Source organism: Ochotona princeps, chromosome 25 (assembly GCF_030435755.1).
Source record: "Ochotona princeps isolate mOchPri1 chromosome 25, mOchPri1.hap1, whole genome shotgun sequence".
NCBI lineage: Eukaryota > Metazoa > Chordata > Mammalia > Lagomorpha > Ochotonidae > Ochotona > Ochotona princeps.
This window is the reverse complement of record NC_080856.1, coordinates 6,804,027-6,831,733: the sequence shown is the minus strand read 5'-3', so window position 1 is coordinate 6,831,733 and position 27,707 is coordinate 6,804,027. Positions and strand designations below refer to the sequence as shown.

The 27,707-nt window shown below is 39.4% G+C and overlaps 1 protein-coding gene across 1 annotated transcript in view; it reads right to left on the bottom strand.

The window, feature by feature from the left end:
• SLC13A1 (solute carrier family 13 member 1) overlaps positions 1-27,444 on the bottom strand; it is a 61,366-nt gene extending 33,922 nt beyond the window's left edge. The window contains exons 1-6 of the mRNA XM_058681407.1: positions 27,290-27,444; positions 14,195-14,323; positions 6,141-6,277; positions 3,474-3,661; positions 2,831-2,882; positions 2,698-2,749 (exon numbers count right to left, since the gene is read on the bottom strand). Coding sequence (XP_058537390.1) covers positions 2,698-2,749; positions 2,831-2,882; positions 3,474-3,661; positions 6,141-6,277; positions 14,195-14,323; positions 27,290-27,388 — 657 coding nt within the window. The 5' untranslated portion in view covers positions 27,389-27,444. The remainder of the gene's footprint in view (positions 1-2,697; positions 2,750-2,830; positions 2,883-3,473; positions 3,662-6,140; positions 6,278-14,194; positions 14,324-27,289) is intronic.
• Positions 27,445-27,707: the final 263 nt, after the last annotated feature.

Below are 27,707 nucleotides of genomic sequence, written 5' to 3'. Positions count from 1 at the left end.
GTGTGACGGCATACAGGACACTTGTCATCAGAAGCCCTCTACTGGCACCCCGACCCCAGATTTCCAGCCTCCAGAACTGTGAAAAAACAAATATAAACTTCCACCACTTTGTTTAAAGTGTCATTGTATTGCAGCTCTAGCTGCCTTGTATCAGAGTGAAACAGGTCCATCACAGACAGAATAGAGATAGAACAACTATACAGCAGTGTGTGTTTAGGATGAAATAAATAAAAAGAAAGCAATTGCAAAAGAATTCAGGAAACAGATTTGAAAGATTATTTGTGGGAAAATCAAGAGTGGACCTTACAAGTTACTCTAAATGTAAGATGGCCTAGAAAGATCAAATGGGTGGAATTTGCCAGGTAAAAGCAAAAGTTTTCGACTTTGATAAACACTGGCAATATGCTTTTAGAAGAGTTGCACTTCAAATATCAGAGCACAAAAATGCTGGAAATGGAAGGATAGAAAATGTGCCAGATAAGTACCAACCTATAGAAGGACGATACTGTTAATAACATGAGACAAATTTCTAAGAACCAAATATAATTGTTGTAAATGAAGAAATGCATGACAAAATTGTAAAAGGGTAATTAGACATACAGAAAGATTGCAGCCTAACTCTAAATAACATTTTCTCCTAAACATATAGAAGCTAAACCTGACAGGCTTGTTAGGAAAAAAAAGAGCTATCCACTGCACAGAGGGAAATTTTAACAAAATAGTTTCATCAGAATCACTGAATTAGGCAGATCAAATTGATTAGATCACAGAGATTGTGAATGTACAGCTAGCAAACCTGATCGGACAATGTTTTAGCAAACACTGAACCCAATATGTTGAAAATATCTGACTAATTTTACATGAAAAATAATGTATCACTGTTTAACCACTTACTAGCTCAAATGCTTTAAAGAATTGAAAGAACCTAGTAGCCAACCACAATAAAATTAAGCTTAAAAAACAATAAATATAACTGCACAAGTCTCATTTACTTTGAATTTGAAACACATTTGTAAGCAGCTGTTGGGTCAAAGCATAAAGAAATGAAAAATATGGAATATAGCTAAAGAAATAGAAGTCTAATGTCCCTAAGTCCCTTAATCCGGAGAAGAGGGAATCCTCAAAATGAGTAAGACAGATGTCTAATTAAAGAGTTAGCAAAGGGGTATTGAACAAAGAAGGGGAAAAGCAAGCAAATAGGCTAGAATACATTTGAAACAGAGACGGTCAGTTCTTCAACAATACAAATGAGATTAATGAAATAGACCTATTTTAACAACATTACTTAGAAAAAATTTCAAAAACAGAAACTTCAAAACAAAGAGATGTAAGCACTTTAAAACTCAATAGATAGTAAATAAATTTTTATAAGGAAACACTTAAATTTGAGAAGGAATATATCAATTCTTTGCAAAATCCAACTTTTCAAGGAAAGAAAATCTTAGCAGTTCTAAAGCAAAAAAAAAAAAAGTAATAAAATATATCATAAGTACAAAGACCCGGAACACTGAAGTGCCAACCAGAGGGGGAGAGGCTGGTGTGATGGTGCCTCAGTCAGGATGATTTTATTCATTCTATGTCTGCTCTTTCAGCTGTAACACCTGAACCTATGGTTCAAGGTGACTGCCCCATCCATCTCCCTTTATTCTGTCCAGGAATAGGGCCAGGCAAAGAAGAGGAGGCTCGTGTACTTATAATGTGGCAGGTGGGGACTGATCAGAGCGATTTGTCTTCACTGCCCAGTTTCACCAAGCAGAGTAGTCACGGAGAACAAATTTGATTCGCAGTAACTGTCTTCTAAGTTGATTACATCTTCTTATATTTGTCCCAGAGATCAGAGTTTCTAGAACTTGTAGCTTCCTATCTGGCAGAACCAATACTCCTAGTTTCTGATGTTAGAAAATAGGCTTACCACTGCATTTACAAGGCTGTTTAAATTTTTGGAGAAAATGTAAAAAAAAAAAAAAAATATGCCATCTCTTACTTTGTTTTTAGAATTTGACTTTCAGCAGCAAGGACTTCAACTTCAAATGTAAACACTACCCAACTAAAAGTAAGAGGCAATTTGTTAGAGAATACTTTCCCTTTGATTAACTCTAAATTATATCAAATAAAATGAAAATTATTGCAGATTTTTCTCATTGAAAGCATACAGATTTTCTAATTTCTTGAATTTGAAAATGCCTGGAGGTTTCGAAATTGGACTAGCATAAAGTCCTGTGAAATCTCCAAATAATATTAGTGTTTGTAGGGAAAAGAAAGGTCGTCCTGGGCTGCTACGGTGAAGTAGGGAAGTTAATATAGGAGTTAATCTAAGATCACAATCTGAAACTGGCAAAATTCTGCTAATAAAAACAGGCTATCAAACCAGTTAGATCAAAACAAGAAATTGAAGCCATGGTGTGAGAACCTCTGTATATTGCCTTGGCTAATCCCCATCACCTGTACTCTAGCTGAAGGAGACAGTATTGATGCTAATTTCAGAACTTAACGTAGTTCCTCTCACAGAACTTAACGCAGTTTATTTACTTCAGTAAATCCATAAAGATTCATCCAACCATTAGGACACACCTTGATTTTGTCAAGTGAAAACACTGATAAGAAACCAGTGACAAATTTTAAAATGTGTGCATGTTTAACTGCAGTTGGGCTATAAATTCATGTGTGCTGGTCTAGAAAGAATCAGATGTAAAATACCTTTTCCACCTCCATCTTGCTTGAATTCTTTCCTGCATCATCATCACTGTATCTGAAAAATAAATTGACTAGATTTATAATTTCATTAAAATGTGATTGGGAAAATCCTCATTAAAATATCTGTATTCTTTACCCTGATTTTGTTTTCTCTTTCATCTCATTTGTTTCATGCCCAACAGCAGCTTCTGTAAAATATTAAATAAAAGAAAAATAATTTTAAATAAAAGTATCTTTAGGTATGTATTTATGGTTATCTGCATTACTGAAAAGTGGAAACAGAGTAATTCACTTTGAACTGACTTATCATTAATCTTAACGAAGTACTTTACAAGCATGAATTTTCCCAACATGTTTTTAACTGTATCATCAAAGCAGTTCACTAGAACCAAAAACTATTGCAGTGAAATGTGTTGCTACAGCCAAACAGAATGCAGAAATTAAAGATTTCTAGTGTTATATGGAAAGGACACTTCAGGAATGAGTAATCTGGGTATCTATTGATACAGATAGAAGACATAGTTCCATCAGACTGGCTGGAGAATAGGAAAGACATTCTTCCTTTATGCCAAAGAATACAAATCCAATGCTTCATTTAAGGTTAGCTATTTGTCTAGTGTAGTTGTTTTGCTTAAATCTTGGGAACTACAGAAAGAGGAAGGTTGAATTTACACATTGCATGTGAAGCAAGTTCATTCAAAATATAACTCAGAATTCTTGACTTAATACCTATTGGCCAAATGACTACACCCCATTGTGGCTATATCAACACACGATACCATCAATTTCCAGTCCGTGGTTGGTAGCTCCACTGAAATTAGTCATCTGGGTGGCCTCAGCTTCTGCTTCAGCATTGATGATCTGCTGTGCTACAGCCTCCACAATGGGCATCACCATGGCAGCAGTAGAGGTGTTGCTAAGCCACATAGACAAGAAGGCAGTACTGCTCATGAACCCCAATGTGAGCCTGCAATGAGAGAGCCTTTAGTGTGGGAGCTGTGCTCTCTAGCTTCCTTAACTCTGTCCTATTGAAGTGAAGAAGCCATTGCTTGCGATTTGGCAATTACGTTTTTCAGCAGGTAGTAGGTTAAGTTTTCACTCAAGTGATGAACCCTGAGTACAAATTCAGCCAGGTGGAAACCAATGGAACACATGTAAGTGTGGGGTTCTTAAGAGATGTGTCTCCTAGACAATCATGAAATCTTTCCAAAAACAGACAAAAGGTTGGAACTTACAATCACCTCAACTGGGCATGTGCAATAACAGCTGGAAACACTGTGACAATACTTGAATTCTCTTTACAACATCATCTTTAGAAAATGATTGTGATGGAATACAACTAGCCTTTCAATTCAAATTCCTAATAATTAATTTTATTGTTCGGTCACATCTCTGTTTATTGATATGTGTGCTGAAGAGGCACATGGACAAGTGTAGAAACTTCTTTTTACCCCTTAACCCTTCTACTTTAATAGATGGTGGATAGGAAAAAAAAAAAAAGCTAACATGGGATTTCAGAATTTCCTGTGGATTCTGTTGTTGACACTCTTTTGGATCTGACAACTTTCTTGTTGTCAAGAACAGGAGATATTACACGGTTTTCTCTTATAGACAGAGTATTTACTCCAGAGAGGTAGGTTAAGCCACTGTGTGGGATGCCAGCATCTCATATGGGCACCAGTTTGAGTCCAGGGCATTGTTCCGCTTCTGACATGGCTGTCTGCTAATGGGAAAGCAAAGAGTGGTGGTCACGTGCTTGGGTCCTTGTATCCATGTGGGAGACTTGAACTATCAGGCTGCTGATTTTAGCCTGTTGCATTCTTTTGAACTATCTGGAGAGTGAACCAGCAAACAGGCGATATCTCCGTGTGTGTGTGTGTGTGTGTGTGTGTGTGTATGCGTGCGCGCGCACACACAACTTTCTCTGTGTGTAACTTTCCCTTTCGAACCAAATCTTTTAAAAATGAAGTACCAACATAATTGTTTTATAATTGAAATTATAAACACGTAAGTGCTAAGGTTAAATCAGGTTTAATGGATACATGCATAAGTATAAAAAATGTTTTAAATATTCCTAAGACCACAGGATTTTAGGCCACGGCTGTAAACTTAAAAAATCATACCTATGAGAAAGTGTGATCTCTTTCAGGTCAGAGACTAAAAACTCTACAGAAGCATATGTTTAATATAGTGCATTTTTGGTCGTTTCTGATTCCTTTTTACAATAGGCTACAAGAACAAGTCAATACAAGTTTTAAACTCAAAAACCAAAATGAAACTTTTTAGATATTTATTTACAGATGTCCATTTAAGCAAGAAATAGCTCCTAACAAAAAACTAGAAGCACTCCATTTAAGGCATAATCAGTGTATGCAAAAATAGTTTGAAATCAGATCACCTTTTGAATATTGTAAACACCTTAAACTAAAAGTTGTTCATTGGCATGATGGACCGGGCCCCTGTCCTCTGTACAGTGCACTGCCCCACCCCTGGGGCCAATGAGCAGACGGTCATAGAGAAGAGATAAATTTTAATAAAATCTCAAGCTGCACTGGCCAACATTTGTAATATAAACTGTCTTCAGTCCACATATATTGAAACTTTTTCAGTAACAAAGTTTATATAAAATTTAGTTCATCTAAGCCACTGGACTTTTTTGTGTGTGTGTTTATCAGAACAGTTTGTTCAGCAAATGATCAAAACAGATGTGATGCCCTACAATAATTTATGCAATAGAAGTCAGTATATTTTATTAAAAATATACTGAAGAAAGGTCCACCTAAGTCATGAAAGCAAAATGCTATTCTGCAAAATATTATGACTCTCCACTTTTTAAACTTAAATCCATTTCTTAACAAGAATTAGAATAAACTCAACTTTACATTACAATATTACATTACAACTAATACAACAAAAGAGTTTACTTTTAGTGATTAAAAATAGTAATCAAATGAGCGAGTTCACATTCTTTATTGAAATCTCTTAACTGATTATTTAATTTTGCAGCAGTTAATTTCAATCGGAAAACCTTTGGAGTTTTGCAAACATTTGTATTTTGTCGGTAATTTTTTTGTTTTGATTATTAACATCTTCTGTGTTGATGAAGCGAGCTTTTAAACAGGTTTTGAGTGTGTACGTCCAAGTAAACATGGTAGGACGGAAGCCTGCTCTGAACTATAGTAGTCTTACGTGTTAAGTTCAAGACTTCTCTCATCTTTGAGTCCCAGGGTGAGAGTATTGTGTACTCTTACTCAACCTTCCCGTAATTAGACCTGCAGTGAAAGGAAGTCATTTTTTTTTCTCCTCTCATAATTCAAGAACACTTTATAGCACTTGAATATTTGCAAAGGCAAGTCCCTGGATGTGCATTGCTTATTTCGTTATTTGTTCTGAATAAGAATCATGTCTTCAGGATGTCAGCTAGAAGCAGTTGGCACAGTGCTTACCATGCTGGGTTCACACCCACCATCATCACCATTCTCAGAGCAATCCTCTTGTGCAAATTCCACTTCTCTATTGATGTTGCTAAACAGATGACTCCAACTAGGAGCAGGTGAAAATCTTTGAAATAAGAAGATGCCACCTGAAATTACAATTGTACTCAGGATTATTTCCATTGGGGGCGGGGAGAGACAGCATTGCACAAGAAAGACATTGTACTGCTGCTTCAAACTTTGACCTTCAGCAAAATATCTGTTCGAGAGAAATGTAGATGTGTTTGAACACCAATTTGACTATGTTCTGTTTCCTGCCCCAGAGAGGGTTATGTCAAGACAAAAAATATGCATATAGAAAAAATAGTACACAAGATACTGGATTTTTACATATATGAATAACAGCAGGCAAGTATTTTCTACCCTCTAATTTTTCCACATATAAACTAGAGCTCATTTGATTATGGTGATAAGTGAGATATGGGAGTTTGAAATCAAGTGCTGTGCTGCCAGTATCTTCATCATAACCTTAATAGGTTATTTCAGAGTAATTCCTTTTTTAAAAAAAAGAATTTTGTTTTCAAAATTGTTAATTCTAAAACAAATAATCATTTTCAGTTTAACCTATTCAGAGACCAGCACAATGTCCAAACACTTCCAGCAAGATCTTACAGCAATTTCTCCAAAGACTACTTTGAAATGTTAGTTGGAATCACTTCTTATAGTTCTTTGTATATTCTGGAGATTAGCCCTCTATCGCCTATGTAGTGCGCGAAGATCTTCTCCCATTCTGTGGGCTGCTTTTTTACTTTATTGATTGTTTCCTTTGCTGTACAGTAGCTTCTCAGTTTGATGAGGTCCCATTTGTTTATTCTGGTCTCGATTTCTACTGCTTTTGGTGTCCTTCTTAGGAAGTAGGGACCTACCCCTAGATCTTGCAGAGTATTTCCAACATTGTCTTCCAAAAGTTTAAAGGTTTCTGGATGTAGGTTTAGATCTTTTATCCATTTAGATTTGATCTTGGTGTATGGTGAGAGATGTGGGTCTATCTTTTTGTTTCTACAGGCTATCAACCAGTTGTCCCAACAGCATTTATTGAACAGACCTTCCCATTTGCCAGGATTATCGTTTGTCCTTTTGTCAAAGATTATTTGGCTGTATCTGTGTGGGTTCCAAGCCACTCAAGAAGTGGGCACAAGAAATGGGCAAACACTTCACAAAAGAACAAACCCAAATGGCAAATAAACATATGAAAAAATGCTCAAGTTCCCTGGCAATAAGGGAAATCCAAATTAAAACATCAGTGAGGTACCACCTAACGCCAGTAAGACTGGCCCACATAAATAAAGGCACCAACAACATTTGTTGGCGAGGTTGTGGGGAAGAAAGAACCCTACTCCACTGCTGGTAGGGCTGCAGGTTGGTACAGCCTCTATGGAAATCAGTATGGAGAACATTCAAACAACTCAAAATCAACATACCGTATGATCCAGCAATAGCACTCCTAGGAATATATCCAGAACACTTGTTTTATGAGAAACCAACATGCACTCCTATGTTCATAGCAGCACAATCAGTAATTGCAAAAACATGGAAGCACCCAAAATGCCCATCAGCAGAGGATTGGATAAGAAAGTTATGGTTCACCTACTCCATGGAATACTACTCAGCTATTAAACAAAACAAAATGCGTTCTTTGTGGCCAAATGGGCCAAACTGGAAACCATAATGCTAAGGGAAATGAGCCAATCCCAAAAGGTTAAATACCACATGTTTGCTTTAATTTAAGATGATATGATGTTATGTATAACATATTATGTTATGTATGTTATATGTTGTGTATAAACCAAAATTGAAATGTCAATGAGGTGGTCACAGAAGGTGGTTAAGAACTTGCATTTACTCTTAACATATTGGTTACTCATTACTATGTCAATTAATTCCATGGTGATGGAAATTTTCGCTGATGGTATGTTGGAGCTTTTGATTGACTGGGATGATACTCTGCTGGCTCTGTTTTCAAACCAGAGAGGGTATACCTAAGAAACTGATGAACTTGACTGGACAATAAGATGCTGGACTCTAAGTTTGGTATATGCTTGCAATGGGGTATATGCTTGAACTTGAGCTGTGGTTATGCAACAAGGTGGAGGAATCCACCATGGTGGGAGGGTTTGGGGAGGGGTGGGTAGAACCCAAGTACCTATGAAACTGTGTCACATAATACAATGTAATTAATGAATTAATAAAAAAAAGAAAGTAACAACAACAACAACAACAACAAAAAGAAATCACTTCTTGGCCTTTTGGCTAAGATCAAGTGAAATGTTAGGTGCACCATTTTTTTTTAAAGAATTTTGTGATCACTTTATCTTAGAAAATATAGATTTCTAAATGCTAGAAATATCTTATTCCCAGGCTTTACCAGAATCTTTAAGTAATAATTCATATCATCATCTCTAGAGTGGAGTACTGTAAACTGCATATATTTTTCAGACTAAAAAACACAAACTTTGGCTTGTAGAAGTTTTTAGGCAGAGCACCTCGTGTATTGACTTTGGGAAGTGTTCAGTTAAACTGAATCACAAGTCCATGTTTACTGAAAGGCTTGTAAGGAAAAATGCTCCATTGAAAAAGCGAATAAGGTAGGAGAACTGGAAGAGTTGGAATAAAGCGATTCTATTGTCCCAGACTTCAGAGGAAAAGGGAAATCAATTCTGAGAATGATTTTGCTATTCAATTATATTTACACTTCTAACATAGCTTATCAAGCTTGACTTGGTTTTGATAAAGGATAAAAATTGATAATTCCCTTTAATTAATAGCAAGCCATTGGACCCCTTCTTTATGCTTTACAAAATGTCAGTTGTTCCTCATGATTTATATTTCTCTCTGTATTTGATAGTAACTGAGTAAGAGAAAATACTTTTATAAGATGCATTCTTCTGTTTATCAGTTTTTCCAGCACTGAAATAGCGTTTACCATGCTCAAAAATGTTACAGGAACACAGACACGCTCTTCCATTTTTGCCTTTAACTCTCAAACATCTGGCATTCATTTAAAGGGTTTTGCTCTTTTTCTGAGTTCTGTTTCCTTTCTTCTATAAAGTCTCATCATGTAAGGCTTGTTTTGTTGTGACCTGTCTTGCTATTATGCTACACACTCCATGAGGAGAAGGACAGTTGTATGATTCCTTATTTGGTATCCAGCGCAGCTTGACACAGAGGGAAGAATCACTTAAATGCATTGATTTCCTAGTGTTTTCAACCTTGTGAATAATTTTAATTTTGCATTGTTCTATTCCTGCCTCTGATTTTTTTCTACTGCACATGTTAAAAATCGTTCTCCCTGCCCTTCTGTTGCATGCTGGCATTCCACCAGGAACCTCCGTGGAATACCTACCCAATGGCGGAATGTCAAGAATTCCACTTTTATCTGGCATGTGCATAGGAGACACTCAGTTCTAATTTGTTTAATGACTTCTGAAGGCACCACAGTCTTTATACACAGACAGATACTTTTATTTTTATTTCCAGGCAGAGCTTTCCACTTAAATTTTGCATAGACACAACTGAAGTCATTCAAAATGAACACTCTTACCCTTTCACTACCCATTCTTCAAATGTGTTCTTACTCTTGCCCCTCTTTTATAGAAAATGCAATATCTATGTGTTCACTGGTTCAAACCAGACACCTGAGGGCATGTGCAGGGCAAGGACTTTAGCCACTAAGCTACCGCACTGGACCCTTAAGTAACTCTTATTAATGGTCGCAAAGTACAAGAATGGTTATACAAAGGAGGCACCAGAACACACAACATGTAAGGGCAGATTAACTCTGGTACTATGTGGCAACGCTGCAGAGTGTGCAGGGAAAAGTGTAGTGCAAATGAAATTTTGTACTCTGCAGTATCAGGCATCATCTTGGTGTCTTAAAATATGCCTTTTGTGGGCCCCAGCAGTAACCTAGTGGCTAAAATCCTCTCCTTGCATGCAGCGGGATTTCATATGGATGCCAGTTCTAATCCCGGCAACTGTTTCCCATCCAACTCCCTGCTGGTGGCCTGGGAAAGCAGTCGAGGACAGCCCAAAGTCTTAGGACCCTGCACCCACGTGGGAGACCCAGAAGAAGTTCCTGGCTCCTGGCTTCAGATCAGTTCAGCTCTGGCCATCGTGGCCACTTGGGGAGCAGATCAGCGGACAGATCTTTTTCTGTGTCTCCTTCTCTCTGACTTTCCAATAAAAACAAATAAATCTTCAGAAAAAAAAAAAGAATATGCCCTTTGTGGATGGGGGTTGGAGATTATTGTATTAGCAGGTGAATAAATAGACAGAACTCCAGGAATATCAGAAGTTCTAATCCTTTATTGAAGGAGCTCACATTTTCTGTTTTCTTCTGAAGTTCCCCTGTTTGGTTTTCATCAGAGTCGGTGTTTTTGTAGAACATTACCCATAAGCAAATGTATTTATTTATGGCCCACTTTTCCAAGAGATAATGAAAGAAAAGTGTTATACTAGTTAATATAACTTTTTGACGCAAAATTTACATGTCAATTAAAATGCCTAGTAAAATGTTAAATCTATTTGCAAGATTAAGATCACTATCAATGATATTTCTGTCTCAAATGGACTTTATTAAGGAAAAAAAAAAAAGACTGTTGCAATCAGAGAACCTAGGTTCACTCTTGGGTATGTAACTTACCAGTTGAATGACCTTTCTACACATCAATAAAAAGTTGTAAAAGTTAAATAGTACCTCACATCAACTTTGTGAGTTAAATCACAAGTTATTTTTAGAAAGTGGTTTGCTATTTTATGTTTTACTGACATTATTTTGCTGAATCCAATAGTAAATTTCTTGATGATGATACAGAGAGACACATTCACTGATTCACTCCCCAAATGCCTGAGACAACCAGAGCTGAGCCAAGCCAGAGCCAGGAGCCAGGAGCCAGGAGCCAGGAGCCAGGCTTCCCACAGAAGTAATGGAGACCCAGCTGCTTAGCCACCACCTGCTGCCTCTCCACATCTGCATTAGAAGACTTCAATTCAGGTGCTGTGATGTAGGATGAGGGCAGCTTAACAGGTGTCCTACCTGCTAAAGCAAACACTGTCCTGCAATAGTCAGTGTCTAACTTCCCATGTTACCTGACCTATTGGCAGATTTGACATGCATGATCACAGTCCATTCTTAACACATTTACTGTCTTGAATTCCAAGCCCTCCTTAATTTCCTCCTACCTCAACTGTCTTTTCTTCTTAACTCCTACCTCAAGTATTTTCTCCCTCCCTCTTGATGTGTTTATCCTGAACTTAGTTCTTTGTTCTTTTGGCTTTTCTGTCCTAACTTACTTTTTAAGTGATGTCATCAAATCTTGAGGTTTTTAAATGCCATCTTTCAGGTTTATGTTCCTAAGTCAGCATTTTTTTTCTGATGAACTCTGAATTTGTATGTCTCCAATTGCTTACCCAACATCTTCAGTTAGGTGTGTAACAGGTATTTCACACCTGTGTGTTCAGCTTTGAGCTCCAGGTGTCAGATCCTTCCTACTGACTACACTCGTAATCTCTCCCAGTTCACTTGATAGCTCAACTCTGTTCTTCTAGTTGGCAGGTCCAAAAGTCGTGAGGCATTCTGGACTCTTCTTCCGATCATAAGCCATATACAATCACTTATGAGCATGTGGTGGTTTTTTTTTTTTTCCTTAAAATGTATCAATCACATGTTCATGGTTTGAATCTCTGTGGTTTCTCATCTAGATAACTTTCCCCTATCTTTCTTCTTACCTTGTTTCTCAGTATCAGCCACTACCTTATCTTATAAAAGCAAAATCAGAATAAAGATTTAAAATCTTGCAATATTCTACTCTGTTCCCAGTCGCTCCACACTTTACTTTCTGATATTCTCCCATTCTCCTCTTCACTCATTACCTTGAGATCTTTGCCCTGGGGTGCCCCCACCTTCTTCAGTGATCATTCCCCAAATACTCAAATGACTGCTGCCCTTATGACATACAGGTGTGTCTTCGGCAGGTCTTACAAACCCAGGTCTTCATGGGTACCTTTCTCCTCCTGTTGTCTCCCAAAGCAGTTTGCTATAGAAATGCAGTGTGATTCCCAAGAACCTTACTTCCTCCTCTGCCTCTTGAAAAGTCAATTTTATTGTTATTTTGAGAGACAATATGTAATGACTTAATTTCATTATTTCTGGAGACAGAATTATCCAAGTCAGTAAGACAGGGATTAGCAATGCTACATGATATTGCTATAAATATTCATTATTTTTATTTGAAAGGCAGAGTGACAGAACGAGTGGGGGAGACAAGGAGAGTGAGAGATTTTTCCATGTGCTGGTTCACTCCCATGGCTTGTAGCAGTCAGGGCTGGACCAAGCTGAAACAAGGAGCCAGGAAATCCATTTGAGTCCCCAACGTAGGTGAAATGGAAGCAGGCACTTGGGCTTTCACTTTTTCCTTCCCACGATGCACGTTAATATGAAGCTGGGTCAAAAATGAAGGCAGGATTGGATTCCAAGCATTCTGATGCAAGACATGCCCCAAGCAGTGACTTTACCCCAACCCCTTGATATCCTGTTTGTGAGAAGTTTTTAAATTCCTTTTTTAAATCCCTTTGATTGACAGTCATAGCATGCTGATACATTTAACCAATGGCTTCATGTACAGTTCTCCTATTCCATGCGGGGAGTAAGGCATCATCTGTCTGGGCTATGAGGATCTGAGAATAGACCTAGTCATGCTCTCTTACAAATCTGCAGTGACAAGAATGAAGAGTCTGGATAAGCAGGAAAGGAGAAATGCAGTAAGAAATGACTAATAAGCTGAGCAGTAAGAAGATGGACTTGGGCTTCGACACTGGCTCCAGCATGACATACAGATCTAGATAAAGAAGGAAGCAGCTTCTCCAACAAGAAAGATTATGAAAGGACAAAAGAAAAAAAAAAGAATATCCACTCACATTAAAGACAGCCGAACCCTAAGAGAGCAACCGTGTGCTCAGGCAGAAGGCAGGAGTCCAAAACATGTGACTTCTCTCCTGATCGGGTTTCCGCCATGGATCTGGCATTGGTTGTTTTCTAGGTGGCTCGAGACCACATGGAGACAGAGATTCTGGTTTCAATGCATTTTATGCTCCTAGTGGAATCCATTTTCTTTAGGTGGGTACCCTTAGATTGTATCAAGGTAAGAAATGGCTCCCAGCAGGAACAATCTCCTCTCAGCAAGGACAAAATGGAAATATGTGTGGAACCTAATTTGGCTTTATCTTTTGAAATGGCAGGTTTCTGGAAAGGAAAATAGGGAAGCCTTTTCTTCATTTAAAACAGAAATTGTTTTTTCAGTGCTGTGGACCTAAATTCCACGGACAGAAGAAGCTCACTCCGGGTGTGACGCAGGTGCCCTGTTGCTGGGAGGGAGGCGCCTTTCCTGGATGTCAGCAATGGAAGAATGGACCCTGATTTCTCCTACAGTCTCCTGGGATGCAGAAAGGCACAGTCTGTCATTATTCCTGAAGATGAGCTCAAGCAAATCCCAGGGTGGGAGGCCAGAGGACTCATTGTGGAAGGCTTATTTACAGGATTATTCCTGCCTTTCCAGGCTACTTCTGGTGGCTGGTGGTTGGAGCCCTGCTTAAATTGCTGCTGGCAATGTCTACAACTTTTAGTCCTGGTTTGAGTCCTGGCTCTGTTCTCTATCCCAGCTAATGTATACCTTGGGAGACAGCAGCTGATGGCTCAAACACCTCTGCCCTGGCACCCATGAAGGAAACCCAAATTGAATTCTCAGCTCCCAGCTTCAGCCCGTCCCAGCCCTAGCTTTTGTGAACACTTGCGGAGTGGACCAGCACATAGAGAAACAGCTATTGGTCTGTTTATTGGCCTTTAAAACAAATAAAATGAATAAACAAATGTTTTTTAAAATATAGAAGGAATTCTCTCAATAGAAATAAAATGAATAAACAAATATTTTAAAAGAAGGAAGCAATTTTCTCAATAGAAATCTCAACACAACATACAGGATATAATGATAAGAAATATTTACAGAACTTACCTTTGTAGAAGACATGATCCCAAATAGAGGGAACATTAAACCTGGCAAAAAGGCTGTCACTGAGAGAGGAAGAGCCTCTGTGATCCAAAATATGGCCACAACAAAGAGCGTGTAGGCACATTCTGATTCCTGGAAGGAAGAGAGGGAAACCAGAAGGGGAGCTGATGAGGCTGGGGAAATTACTGTTCAAATCCCATCCACGTTTGCTGAATGGAAGCAAGAGGTTCTGTGTGCGTTTTTGAGTTTCCAGTAAATGGCCATGTCTTATGGATTCTAAGAGCCAATATTTAATAAGCATGAAAATACAAAAATGGGAAAAATGTTGATAAGTTAATTTTCATTCACATTTCCTTAGTGCTTCTCTTGGTATATTGACGCTTCAACTGACCTACACAGCACTGCTGCAGAACAGAAATACTCTGGGCATAGCCATTTTTCTGGGGCAAAGCAAATGTCTTTAATTTTCTGTAACTTTAAAAAATTTGGATTGTACAGCTTTCAGTGGTATGCTACTTTTCAACACAGATACACAGCATAATCTGATCATATTGAGAATTAACCATTATATTTCCTTATCTTTTCTGTGTGATTGGAGCCTATTGGTTCTTCTCTTCCAGTTATTTTTATAGCATATGATACATTGCATGGTCTTCCCACCATCCTGCCAGAATCCGTTAAATTCAAGTGACTGTATTTTTACATTGTTTGGAGCCTGGGTGGATGGGACATGTGTTTTCCCACCTTCTCTCTTCCTAACTTAAAGCGGAATATGTCTACTTAGGGAAAATTTTGGCCATACTTTTACTCAAGGAAAAGGCAGTATTAAATGCTACGACGCATGTGAGTTCAAATACAATCTCGAAGGAACATGAACAGAAGCCAAATGGCATCTTCACTGCTTTATTAAGACAGGAGTTACTGGGGATAACAGAGACTCAATAAGAGACCTTTGGTACAATATGCTGCATAGCTTAGCATAAAACTGTGCTTCAAACAGGGCATCATAAATAAGGGTTGAGATATGCTGTTATATTTGATTTACAAAGATAAGCTTGATATGAAATTATTTGGAATGCACTAGGTGTTCAGTAAAGGTTAACATTAACCTCATAGCTTTGTCTTACTTTCACACTAATTATCCTGCAAATGCTCAGTTGCATTTCAAAAATTTACAAAAACTACTTTTTGGGTCTAATGAGGTCTTTTATTTAACAATAGGTAATTCCTACTTAGTTCCTCTGCTCTCGGGTTCACCTGATTCAAGGTGAGTCCTATTGATTTCGTGTTTTGTTCTCTACGTCCTCACTGGTCTCCAAGAGATTCTTAATATGCCAGGATTATCTTTTTAAAGAAGAAAGAACAAAGGCATTTTTTCTAAGATTTTAAAATTTTTATTGGAAAGTCGGATATACACAGAGGAGGAGAGACAGAGAGGAAGATCTTCTATCAGCTGACCCAATCCCCAAGTGGCTGGACGGCTAGAGCTGAGCCGATCCAAAGCCAGGAGCCCAGAGCCTCCTCCAGGTCTCCCATGCGGGTGCAGGGTCCCAAGGCTTTGCAACATCCTCTACTGCTTTCCCAGGCCACAAGCAGTGAGCCGGATGGGAAGTGGAGCAGCCAGGAGATGAACCGGCACCCATGTGGGATCCTGGTACATGCAAGATGAGGTCTTCAACCACTAGGCTACCCCGCTGGGCCCGAGTAAAGGCATTTTGATGTTGCCAGTTTTACGCAGTCTGCCTCCATGTCCTAAACTTCCCCAGAGAGAATTAGGGAATTTAAAGTGCAGGTGTAGAAGAAGGCTGCATGCCACGTCTTCTCTGCATAAGGACCACTGGAGAATCACAAGGTTTACCCCCGACTTCATTTTACCATGTTTGTAAGAACCCTTCTACTGATCTACTGCTTTGCTTCAGTCAGTCATGCTCCCCATTCCATTCCCCTGTGGTTTTACCTTTCACATCTGCTCCTCCCCCTACAACCTGCGTCTCCACCACATGCAGGGCTGTTCCACAACCAAATACTTTTCCAAGGATCTATTTTGACTTTGTCACTCCCTTGCATCAGGCCAGCATCAAAGGCAAGCCACCCTGTTCATGATGTGGAGCCCCACTTTGAAAGAGTTTAGTAAAGCATCAAATCTATGTGCTAGCTAATTCCAGACATCACACATAAGCAGCCGTAAGTACTAGAATCCGTTTTCAACATGTGTCTAATTTAGCAGGGTAGTCATAATCTAGTCTGAACTGGGGAGACAAAATAAAAAATAGCATTTCAAATACTAGGACCTCCTTGGGCCTCTTTCTCATTTTAACCTGACCAGCTCTGACTTTAAGTAATCCAGTTAATGACTGTCAGCTGTTTATGGAAAACAATTCAAAATCCTCATCTTTCACTCAAGGCAACCTTCACTGGGTGAGTAGACTTTCCTCCACACAGTTTTGTTTGTTTTTTGTTTTTAAACCAACTCCAATTTCCAGTCATCTTCTAACAGGTTCTTGATATTTGGATTTTGATCTTGCGTTCTCATCAGGTGGCTCTTTCTGAGTTTGAACATACGATGTTTAGTTAGCCAGGCAGTGTGCCAGTAAGCCCCTAGTTCCATCAAGAGTGTGTCAGACTTTTTGGCACTTCCTCACCAACACATGTTACCCTTTGTCTTTTTGTGATGCTTCTTTCCACAAGGGTTAGATGCCTCTTTGTGGTTTCAGCTTACAGCTCTGTAATGATATATTGGCTATTCATATTCTTGTGCGAAATGTATATCCAGCTTTTGCCCATTTTAAAGTTAGCTTGCTTTCTTGCTATTTAATCATTTGAGTTACTTACAATATGTTTTGGAAATTAACCTCCTAGATTGTATAGATTATAAATATTTTCTTACATTTGGTAGATTGTCTTTTTAGACTTTGATTGTTTCTTTTGTGGTATAGAAGCTCTTTTAGTTTGCTATAATTTCATTTACCTATTTTTGCTTTTGTTACTTGGGTTTTTGTGTCATATCCAAAACAATTAGTGTTCAAGAACATGCAGATTTTCTCTATGTTTTCATCTTGTAGCTTCAAGGTCTTAGGTCTTACACTAAAGTCTTTCAGTGATTCTTAGTTGACTTTTATATACGGCAAAAGAGAAGGATCTAATTTTGTGCTTCTACGTGAAGATATCCAATTTTCCCATTCTTGCTAATTGAAGAGACCATCTTTTCCCCATTGTATGTTCTTGGTGCTTTTGTTGAAAATCAGTTGATTATAAAATGTGTGTGGCTTTATTTCAGGGGTTTCTGCTTTGCTCCCTTGGTCTGTTTGTTTTTATGGCAGAACCATATTGATTTGGTTATTGTAGGTTTGTAGTAGACCTTCAAATTAGGTGATATGATGCTTCCAGCAGAGTTCTTTTGGTCCCAAATTGTTCTGTTTAGCTTGAGGCTTTTGTGAGTGAACATGAATGCTAAGATTTTAACATGTTCTCTAATGAATAGGAAGGACTATTTCCCAATCAGGACAGAGCTGCTTTGCTTCTGTGCTGTAAGATAGCCTCACATTATCAGCCCCTTTCATTCATCATTGGCTGATAAATTGTATAAACTTCCTGTTGATGGCTTTACCACAGTGACACTTTCTAACTTCAATTTCTTTTATTTATTATGTAATCTTTCTGGGTCAGACTTAAAGTTTTTGGCAGGACAATCATTCTTTCCTTTTGAAAAAGTTTGCCCTACATGTTGTATTGGTTGCCTGACAATGAATACCAATGGGGTCGCTTACTTCCTCAATCCAAGTTTCTAACTGCTGCAGGGTCAGTGCTGGGAAAGAGAACTGGCTGAACCGCCGCAATCATGTTTCATTCTTACCTCTGCAGCTGGGCCATCCTCCTCTTTAAACAGTCAAAGCCAAAAAAGGCTTGCCGGGTGGGGAAGGTGGGTGGGGAGGGATGGGTGGGAAAGGGTGTGGTTACAGAAACATTCTTTGTCCTAGGTAAAGCTGCCAGTCACCTTTCCTACTTAGAAAATTAGTCCTCGGCCCGGCGACGTGGCCTAGCGGCTGAAGTCCTCGCCTTGAACACCCCGGGATCTCATATGGGCGCCGGTTCTAATCCCGGCAGCTCCACTTCCCATCCAGCTCCCTGCTTGTGGCCTGGGAAAGCAGTCGAGGACGGCCCAATGCATTGGGACACTGCACCCACGTGGGAGACCCGGAAGAGGTTCCAGGTTCCCGGCATCGGATTGGCGCGCACCAGCCTGTTGCAGCTCACTTGGGGAATGAACCATCAGATGGAAGATCTTCCTCTCTGTCTCTCCTCCTCTGTGTATATCCGGCTTTCCAATAATAATAAAATCTTAAAAAAAAAAAAAAAAAGAAAATTAGTCCTTTGCCCCATCATAAGCTCAGTACCCTGATGAAGAGATAGATAGCTGACACAAAGTGATCGACATCTTTGATCCCATCTGAAAGGATTAACATGTTTGATGCAATGATGTTGCCTTAAGAAGGGCTCTATGCAATGCAAAACATGTCCTTGTCTAGGAGCTGTGTGTTAGTAATACCTGAGCCAAGGATGGGGTCTTGCAGTTGTCAAGACAGGATCATAGGACTGTACAAGATCAGACATGGTGGGGGACGATCTCATAGGTTTGTGAGCAGTCATCTCTTCAGAATCTTCTGGAATACCAGTGAAATGAAGAGATGGGTATTACAGCTTCTAATCACCACTTCTTCAGGGCTTTGTCCCAGTTACCTGTCTGGGCCAGGCCCTGTGAACTTCACCAACAAGCCTTGCTGTAACATTGCCCACCCATCTTATCAGAGCCCTGGTGGTGTTTTGTGTTCCCCCCAGTAAGCTGCTAAGAGGACTCTGCCCGCTGCTCAGCAGGGATGAAGCCTAATATCAAATCCTCTGCCCTCTGCCTGAGAGGTTCTACCCCTACTCTATCCTTATCCCCATCCCTCCCACCCCATCCTGTCATCCCTAAAATAAATAATAATAATAAATCTTTATTATTAACTTAAATGGATATAGCATTCCTTGGTATGACTTGTTATTACTGCTTATTATCTCATTTTTTTTCTGCTGGTAGCTATTTCGGTCATTCCTTCTACCCTCAAATTATAAAGTTGAGAACTGCATGTCTACTTCCATATAAATATAGGAAAGAAATTTTCCATGTCAGAATAGAAAATCGTGAAATTTCCAAATGGAAGGAATCCATTTGAATCTCACCAGATCTTTCCTATTTGCTACCCAAAGAGTTGCACTAGTTTATAATGACATGAGCAATCTGGAAAAGTCCCCCTTTCTCTTCTCCTGCCCCCTTTTGAAAATGAGGTCTTGAGGACTGTTTTGTGGTACAGCATGTGATGTCATTGGTTTTAATGTTAGCATCCTCTACTACACAGAGCCAGTTCAAGTCCCAGCAGCTCCACTTGCAATCCAACTTTCTGCTCATGTGTCCAGGAAAGCAGCAGAACACAGCCCAAATAGTTGGGCTCCTGCCACCAATATGGGAGGCCCACTTGGATTTCCTGGCTGCCAGTTGCAGTCTGACCGAGCCCAGGTTGTTGCAAACTTTTGCAGATAAGCCAGCAGATAAATGGCCTTTCTGCCTCTCCTGTCTGACTCCTCCTCTCTTTGTCTCTCAGCCTTTCAAATAAATAAATCTTCTGAAGAAGTGAGTTCCTGTAGAATTATCATACCCTTTTACTTTCTACAGTTTATCAATAAAGTTTGGGAGTGGTGTGGCCATTTCTCCACTTTACACATTATAAAACTTGCCTTGGTAATCCTAGGCTCTTAGTGTTTTTTCTGAATTTTGGAATGATAGTCTTAATCTGGGGACACCCCTGTCTTTTTTCCTCATAGTCAAGTCCTAGATATTACCTTATTTAATGAGGTTACAGTTGCCTATTGTTGGTTCTCAGTCTCAGTTGAGGACTGAATAAATCTTATTCCAAAATGAGTCTTATCTTGACAGCCAGCAGATTCTTGCTGCTGAGATAACACTGATCCAGTCATCTGGGACTGGGTAGTTTGGTTGAGGTCATTCCTGACTGGGGAATCTGCTTTTTGAACCACCAGTCTAGTCCTCTTTATCTTTTCTACCTTTGTGAAAATTATTTGCAAGCTCTTAATTTCTGATATGAGCCTGATTCCAACCTCAGAATGGATTTTGATCCCAGAATGGATTCTGACCCCAGAATGATGTGGAAGCATGTTATACCACATGTTCTCACCTCAAATGCACTGTGTGCTTTGCTGACCTGTTCAGATCCACAAAAGTATTTATTTTCTTTGTATTTAAAGTGGAGATGGGATCTGGTGAGTGATTTCTAATTGCATAAAACTCTATCATGAGTTCTGACTAGACCCAAATCTGATACTAGGTGGTATTCTTAGTAAATTGCTGAGTTCTCACCAAAATTTTATGCGGTAGGTATTATAATTCCATGTCAAACTAAGACTCAGTGAGAAAATGCATGGTTCATTGGGATTCAATCCAAGTATAAAAACTCATGAGAACATTTTGGTTGAAAATTCACTGCCCTGCTCCCTGTGCTGCACTTAAACAGTGGATGGCAGAGGCAAGGACACGCTAGAAGATTCATGTAAAAATGAAAATAAGATATAAGCATATTTTATCAAAAAACCCCTTTGAAATCCATGCACAGTGAATTGTAGTATCCGTATTTCATGAATTCTTTAAAGATTGTTCTTATTCATGGATATCAATAATGTGTGGTACCGAATAAACTTTTCATTCTATTTCCATTAACTTTCTGAAGCTTCTGCATGAAACTGAATATATGCTGAGGGTAATAATTGTTGACTGAATGAAGTTCTTTTCTGCTATTGCTCTTATTTATATGTCTTGGGATCTGTATAAAACAATCTCTGTCCCAGCTAGAAGATTCCTCACTGCAGGAGTCTCTTTTTGCCTTGTTCGCTTTTCCCTCTTCCTCTCTGTTTGTCTGGCACTGGACTCTCACTGACATGGGGAAAAATCCTTATATTTCCTCTATATCCTGCACCCCTCTTGGAGCACACTGGAACTAAAACTAAAATGTTTACCTGCACAAGTTAGTTCTCATAGCTGACATCCTCACACTTCCCTGGCTCCCTTTAACAAAGTGAAAGTTTTGCTGTTATTTAACCACCTCAAATAAGAGCAGCCAGGGCGCCTGATGAAGAGGCAGAAAAGGCAAATAAAGCTATGACTAGGTAATTTGGATAATTACTTTTTCTCCCTCACAAAGTTCTTACTGTCAAATTACATTGGGAAATGTAGCTGATTCTGTTTAAAAATCACCTTGGTTCTCTTTTCAAATTATTGCTCCAGATGAAGCTGAAATATAAATTTGGCTTTAAAATGTAGCTTTTTCCACTCCTTTTCTCCCCTTTTTAATGACACATGGACTGATATTAGGGAGTAATTTGGCTGATGAATTGATACGTATGTGGGTATGATTTCCTTCCAGCACAGTGTGAGAAAAGCAAGACCACTCACAGGCCTCATTCACTGCAAATGATTTTCTAAAGAGAATGGAAAGCAATTAAGAAAGGAGAAAAATCATACATTTTAAGGCTGTGTGCTACAAGGAAAGCATTATTATTACTTGACACAGCCTGTAAAGAGTTTTGCAAGGTTCATGATACACCTGTTCCTATGTGGCAATAATTACTCAGACTCAATCCATATTCATTATAAAGTTTAGGATGCCTTGAAATGTTTTCAGTTTGCACTATGGAATGGAAAAGGAACTCAACTACAAAGAAAAGGAAAGATAACCGACATTTTCGTTGCTGTGGTGATTTTTACACAGGGTAGTTCGCAGGGATAGGCAATGGTGGCACCACTGTGCCAATTACTAGGCAATGTTTGCCATCTTTTCACTCAACCTCCATACTTAAGCAATAGCCAACTTGTATGATTTCACGCCTCCCTCCAACACTGAGCAAAGGGAAAAAAAGCCCTAGAGATGATCTAGTTTTGCAACCTGACCATCTATTAGGGTGCAAAGTGTAGTCTATCAATTAATAACTTCAAAATCACCTGTGAGCCCTGCTGCATGTGGCCTCCTGTGTTTTGACAGGAGGTTGTGTTTTTAAAAATTACCTTAGGGGCCTGATATAGTGGTAAGGCTGGCATTCCCCTCCTGGTCCGTGGCCTGAACCCACAGAGAGACCCAGAGGGAACTCCTGGCCCAAGCCCAGCTGTTGAGCTATTGCAGTCTGGGGAGTGAATCAGCTGATGAAGATTGTCTCTCTCCATCGCTTCCTCTCTCCCTCCAACTCTAACTTTGAAATTAACTTGAAAAGCCTCTTAGGTGAATATGAGACAGTGAAACCTTGGAGAGAGTTTTGCTCACTTTTCAGTGGAGAAAATGAGTCAGGGGGCAGCATGTTCACTCAGGAAATTTTTCAGAATATGTTTAGTAATTCAGAACAGGCTAAATATGCCACATCAAAGCTTCCCAATCTCAAAGTTTGGAGGTGTTTTTAATTAATTTTAAAAAATTTTAATAGTCATGCAAACGTTGTACATATTTATGAGTACTGTGTGTTGCTTTGATACATGCATTAACTCTGTAAAGTTCTATCAGGGTAAAAATATTTACATCTCCCCAGAAACTTAAGATTTTCTCAAATCCTGTCTTCTGCAAATTTTTAAGACAGACAAGTATTGAGTTGCAGTGAGGTAAGCCACTAGGGAACCTGGCATCCCCTATTGCACTCCTGGTTCAGGGCCTAGCTGTCCTGCTTCTGATCTAGTTCCCTACAAAGGCACCTAGGAAAATAGCAAAGATGACCCAATACTTGGAATCCTGTCATCCACTTGGGAGATCTGGGTTGCCAGCTTTTGTCAGGCCAGGGAGTAAAATACAGTATGGAAGATGTCTTTTTCTCTGGATCTCTCTGTCTCCTCTTTGTCACTTTTAAGTTTCAAGAAATAAAATGGATTTTTTTATAAAAAAAAAAAATAAGAGGGCCCAGTGTGATAGCCTAGTCGCTAAAGTCCTTACCTTGCATCCACTGAAATCCCACTTGGGTGCCAGGTCATGTCCCAGCTGCTCCACTTCCCATCCTGCTCCCTGCTTGCAGTCTGGGAAAGCAGTCAAGGATACTCCCAAGCCTTAGGACCCTAGGCACATGTGGGAGACCAGAGGAGGTTCCTGGCTCCTGGCTCAGATCAGCTTAGCTCTGGTCATTGTGGCCACTTGGGGAGTGAATCTGCAGGTGGAAGATCTTTCCTTTAATATCTCCTTCTCTGTGTGTGTGTGTGCCTTTCCAATAAAATAAAATAAACAAATCTTTTTAAAAAATAAGACAGAAATATACAGTTCATTGATATTATCATCTTGGTGTACACTAGAAACCCCAAACTCAAAGCTTGTGCACTGCACAAAATTTTTTTTAAAAAGCCTTCTGAATTACTCTGCAATCCAGGATGAGAGCAATCTCATATGAATGCGTGTTTTTTAATTGCAAATTCAGGAGCCACAGGATAAGGCAAAGTGAGCACTATCAAAGAATCACTTTTATTTAAGGATTTCGGTGTTGCGCAGGTTTGTACAAGAGTGTTTTGAAAAGTTCATGGAAAGTGAAAGAGTTTGTTCTGATATTTTTTGAAATCCACCCATAGATGGGATTTTCAAGAAGTTCATTGAAAAGCTTAAAGATAGAAAGTCCACGCATGGATTTCAAATTTTTTTACACCAAAAATACCTATCATATTTTAAAACTTTTATTTACTTGAAAAGCATAGCAACTGGGGCAAAGAGAATTATCTGCTTGTTCTCTTCCCAAATGGCCACACAGTCAGGACTGGGTCAGGATGAAACCAGGAGCCAGTAACTCCATCCGGGTCTCTTATGCAAGTGGCAAGAACTTAAGCACTGCCTGTTAGCCTATGGGTTAGCAGGAAACTCGGTTAGAAGCAGACGCAGAACTTGGTTCTAGGCACTGACTGCTGGGAGACCAATCCGAGTCTCCAGCCTGAGTTGGAACCCAGGAACCCAGGAACCCAGTTACTTGAACCATTACCACAAACTTACACCTTCTTTTCCCCAGTGTCTGCACTGTCTGCATTGACAGGAACCTCCATGTCACATCCAGGTGCTCCAAAGTGGGATGCAGGGGTCTTATCATTAGCTAAACACTTGCCACCTGCATGAAGTAACTTCTTGAAGTAACTTTGTAGATCTTGGGGCTTTCGGAGGTAGTGGTTAGGACAAATAGATGCCCAAATATTAAGAATCTATGAACCTACTCATATTTGATTAGATACTTGCCCTCCTGTGGACAAAAGGGAACCATCAAAAAGTGGGTTTTTTTTTTTAAGATTTTTTTTTAAAAATTGGAGCACAATAGGACCAGTTTGGCCTTTAAAAATCAAGCTCTTGCAGGAAACTCAGAAAAAGTGTGTGAAAATTGCCAGGCTGAATAAGCAATGCCAGTAGGAATGGAGAGTGGGAGGTGGTGAGAATGAAGGAGGTTGAGAAGGGTATAGACTGAGAACGCAGTATAGCCTGAGTTTAGGGGTCTACGGATTTCTGAAGAATCCAAAATGACCTGCAGCTTTTACAATTGCAAATGAGGGAAGGACAGCAGTATTCTATAAGTTAAAGGAAACAGGAACAAGAAGGCTACTGGTTTAGTGTGCCTTTAGAAACACAGATCTCTCCAGTTGGGGCACCTAGAAAGTTAACAGTAAGTAGATTGGTAACAATGTCAAAATAAGCCTCTGATTAAACGTGACACCATCCAATGGCCCATATTCTGCGGGAAAAAAATGTGTGTATTGCTTTCATTATCAGCAGCAGTTGGATTAATCCTTTTTTTTAATTATCAGTGGACTGAATGGTCAAACATGTATTTGAAGTGGACAAAAAATGTATCATTATTTAAGTATGAAAAACCTCTCCTATTAACATTAACTGAGTTTTGACAAGTGAGCTGATTAGAATAAAAGAGAAGGCAATGCAGTTCATCATAAGCAATTTGTTGCCAAGCTACTGGTTTTGCATTGGCCTAATATACTTTTGTTACAGTATTTTGGAAAAAAAAATGGTTGCAATTCGTAGCTATAATAATTGCCTTTTATTTATTTGTTTGTTTTCTTTTTCAAAAATTTTATATGTTCATTTTCTTAGAAAATTATGGAGCGCAATCAAAGCAGCATGATTTAAATGTTGAAGGAATGGCATAGATGGTTTATAATCATGATCTAATTGTCTTAGCAAAATGATGGTCTTGTGACTGCATTCTTTGTGACTGTTTTTTAAGAACTATGCTATAATAATAATTTAGGGGAAATCAGTCGGGAGGAAGAGGAGGAGAAATCCCTGAGCCCATATAACTGTATTTAATAAAATATACAATAAAGTGTCAAAATGAATGTATAAAATAAAGAGCTAAAAAGGTAAGATGATAATGATAAAAAAAATCTATGATAAGACTAGATATTTCAAAACATGGGCATTTAGGAATGAGCCATAATGTTCTCTGGATCTTGGGAGCTGGAAAAATAGTAAGTCCTGAAAACAGATTAGGCTGAAATTCCAAAGAGAACTTGTTTCTATGGTTTAAACATCTCACTTGGTGCAGATTCAAGACATACACATGAGTCCTCAGAAGTAGCTGAGGTGAGCATGGCAGGGTGGGCAGAGGAGGATTAACCACACAGAATTAAAAAATAAATAAATAAAACTTAAGGAAGCCCTGAGCACTGAGTGTGCCTGCTGTTCTCCTTAGAAATCCTGCACAGTGTTGAACTCTAAGGGGTGAAGACTTACTCCTGCCCTGCCACGCAGTGTGGGGAAGCCGATCAGTCTGCCATGCTCTCGGTGGACGGTTGCACCTGGCAGGAGACAACCCACTAATGTTCTCTAGCAACTTTACATGTGGAGGAGACCTGGACGTCATTCAAAAGGACTTTACATGGTCGACTATCAATTTCCTTCACACTCCCATAGCATAGGCAAAGACGCCTAACAAGGCTGGAGCCCACCGTCTTGTGGTTAATGTCAGTTTGTATCCAGGGTAACATAATCTTGACTAACATGTTTTTGAGAGCATCCCTAAGGTCTTCTTCCACTGTGAGAAGGGATTTGACACATGGAACAATGGAATCTGCCCAGCTGTGGACTCAGCATTCCCGTGAAAACCCTTACTGCCCCATTGTCTACATGCCAAGCACTGCTCCCTGCAAGTCCTTGTGTGCTGATCCACCAAGTCCTCTCCGCAAGCCCCCTCGTCACCCCATCTTCTGTGGAAGAAAATAGAAGGACAGAGTGGTGAGCCATCTGCTCAGGTCATGAAGTTTGTGGGTGCAGATCTAGACCCTGCAGGGGAAAGCCTGGCTCCAAGGCCTGTCCTTTGGCTACACACTGACCCTTGTGCCTGATGCGGAGAAAGTGCTCATCAAGTGTTTGCTGACTCCAGTCACTTTACCAAGGGATTAAAACTGCATGGACTTTATTATTTTGGACCTGTGAGCCTGACTGCTCTTAAAGGCAAATGGAAAAATGTCCTGAAATATATCAAAATGAAAAAAATATCTAAAATTATCAGCACATGATACAATGAGTAATTACATTTTTTGGTTATCCAAGAAAAGTCATTTTCTTTCGATGTCTTATTATCCCACAAAGATTCTGAATTTCCAGAAAGTCCTGTGACCCACACCAAACCACAGAGCTGAGAGTAAATTAGCCTTTTCTAAGTCCTGAGACTCCCTACTCTTCCTCTGCCTGCTTCCCAAGTCTGTCATGTTGCTGCCTATTTTCAGGGGAAGGGGCTGGGCCACCTGCAGAAGCTCGGTGGAGGTTGGTAATTTGCAAGAGTGACACTTCTTTTCTCCTCTTCTCATCAAATGAGAAACAGGGAGCAATTTTGATTGAATATTCTAATCGATCCGCTGAGTTAATCATACTGAGATTCAACCAACACTAACAAGTAAAGGCAAGCGACAACAGAGCCCTCCTGTCTTCAAACCAAGTATTACCACAAGGTCAGTTCTGAGCCAGGCTATTGAAGTGCAGAAATACAGGGCATTCAGAATAAATCGTGAAATCCACCAGCCCAGGCTACTGGTTCACCCACCTTGTTGCGGAGGACGAGAGGAAGTGGCAGTAAGCCCAGCACAGTTAAAACTATGAGAAGTAACCGGCGGTACAGCCAAATGTAACTGAGGAGTTTCATGGTCCAGAGCCAGTGTCTTTGATCGTGTCCTTCTCAAAATAAGGCTGATGTTAAATAACCAACCCAGATTAATATTTTCCAGCCCATTATCTTCACTCACTTCCCCAGATTGACCAACATTAGTTAAAATTAAATCTGATTTTTTTATTGCTTTACTATCACAATGAAAGTGGAGAGATAAGCTCAAGAATGGTTGTGGAAAATCAAAGCCTATTTAATCATGTGGTTTATAAAAACTAGGATTGCTCTTGTCTGCTTGTTCTCATTACGTGGATTATAGACTGGATAAGTCGAGGAGATGCGAGACGGTGAAGTTGGC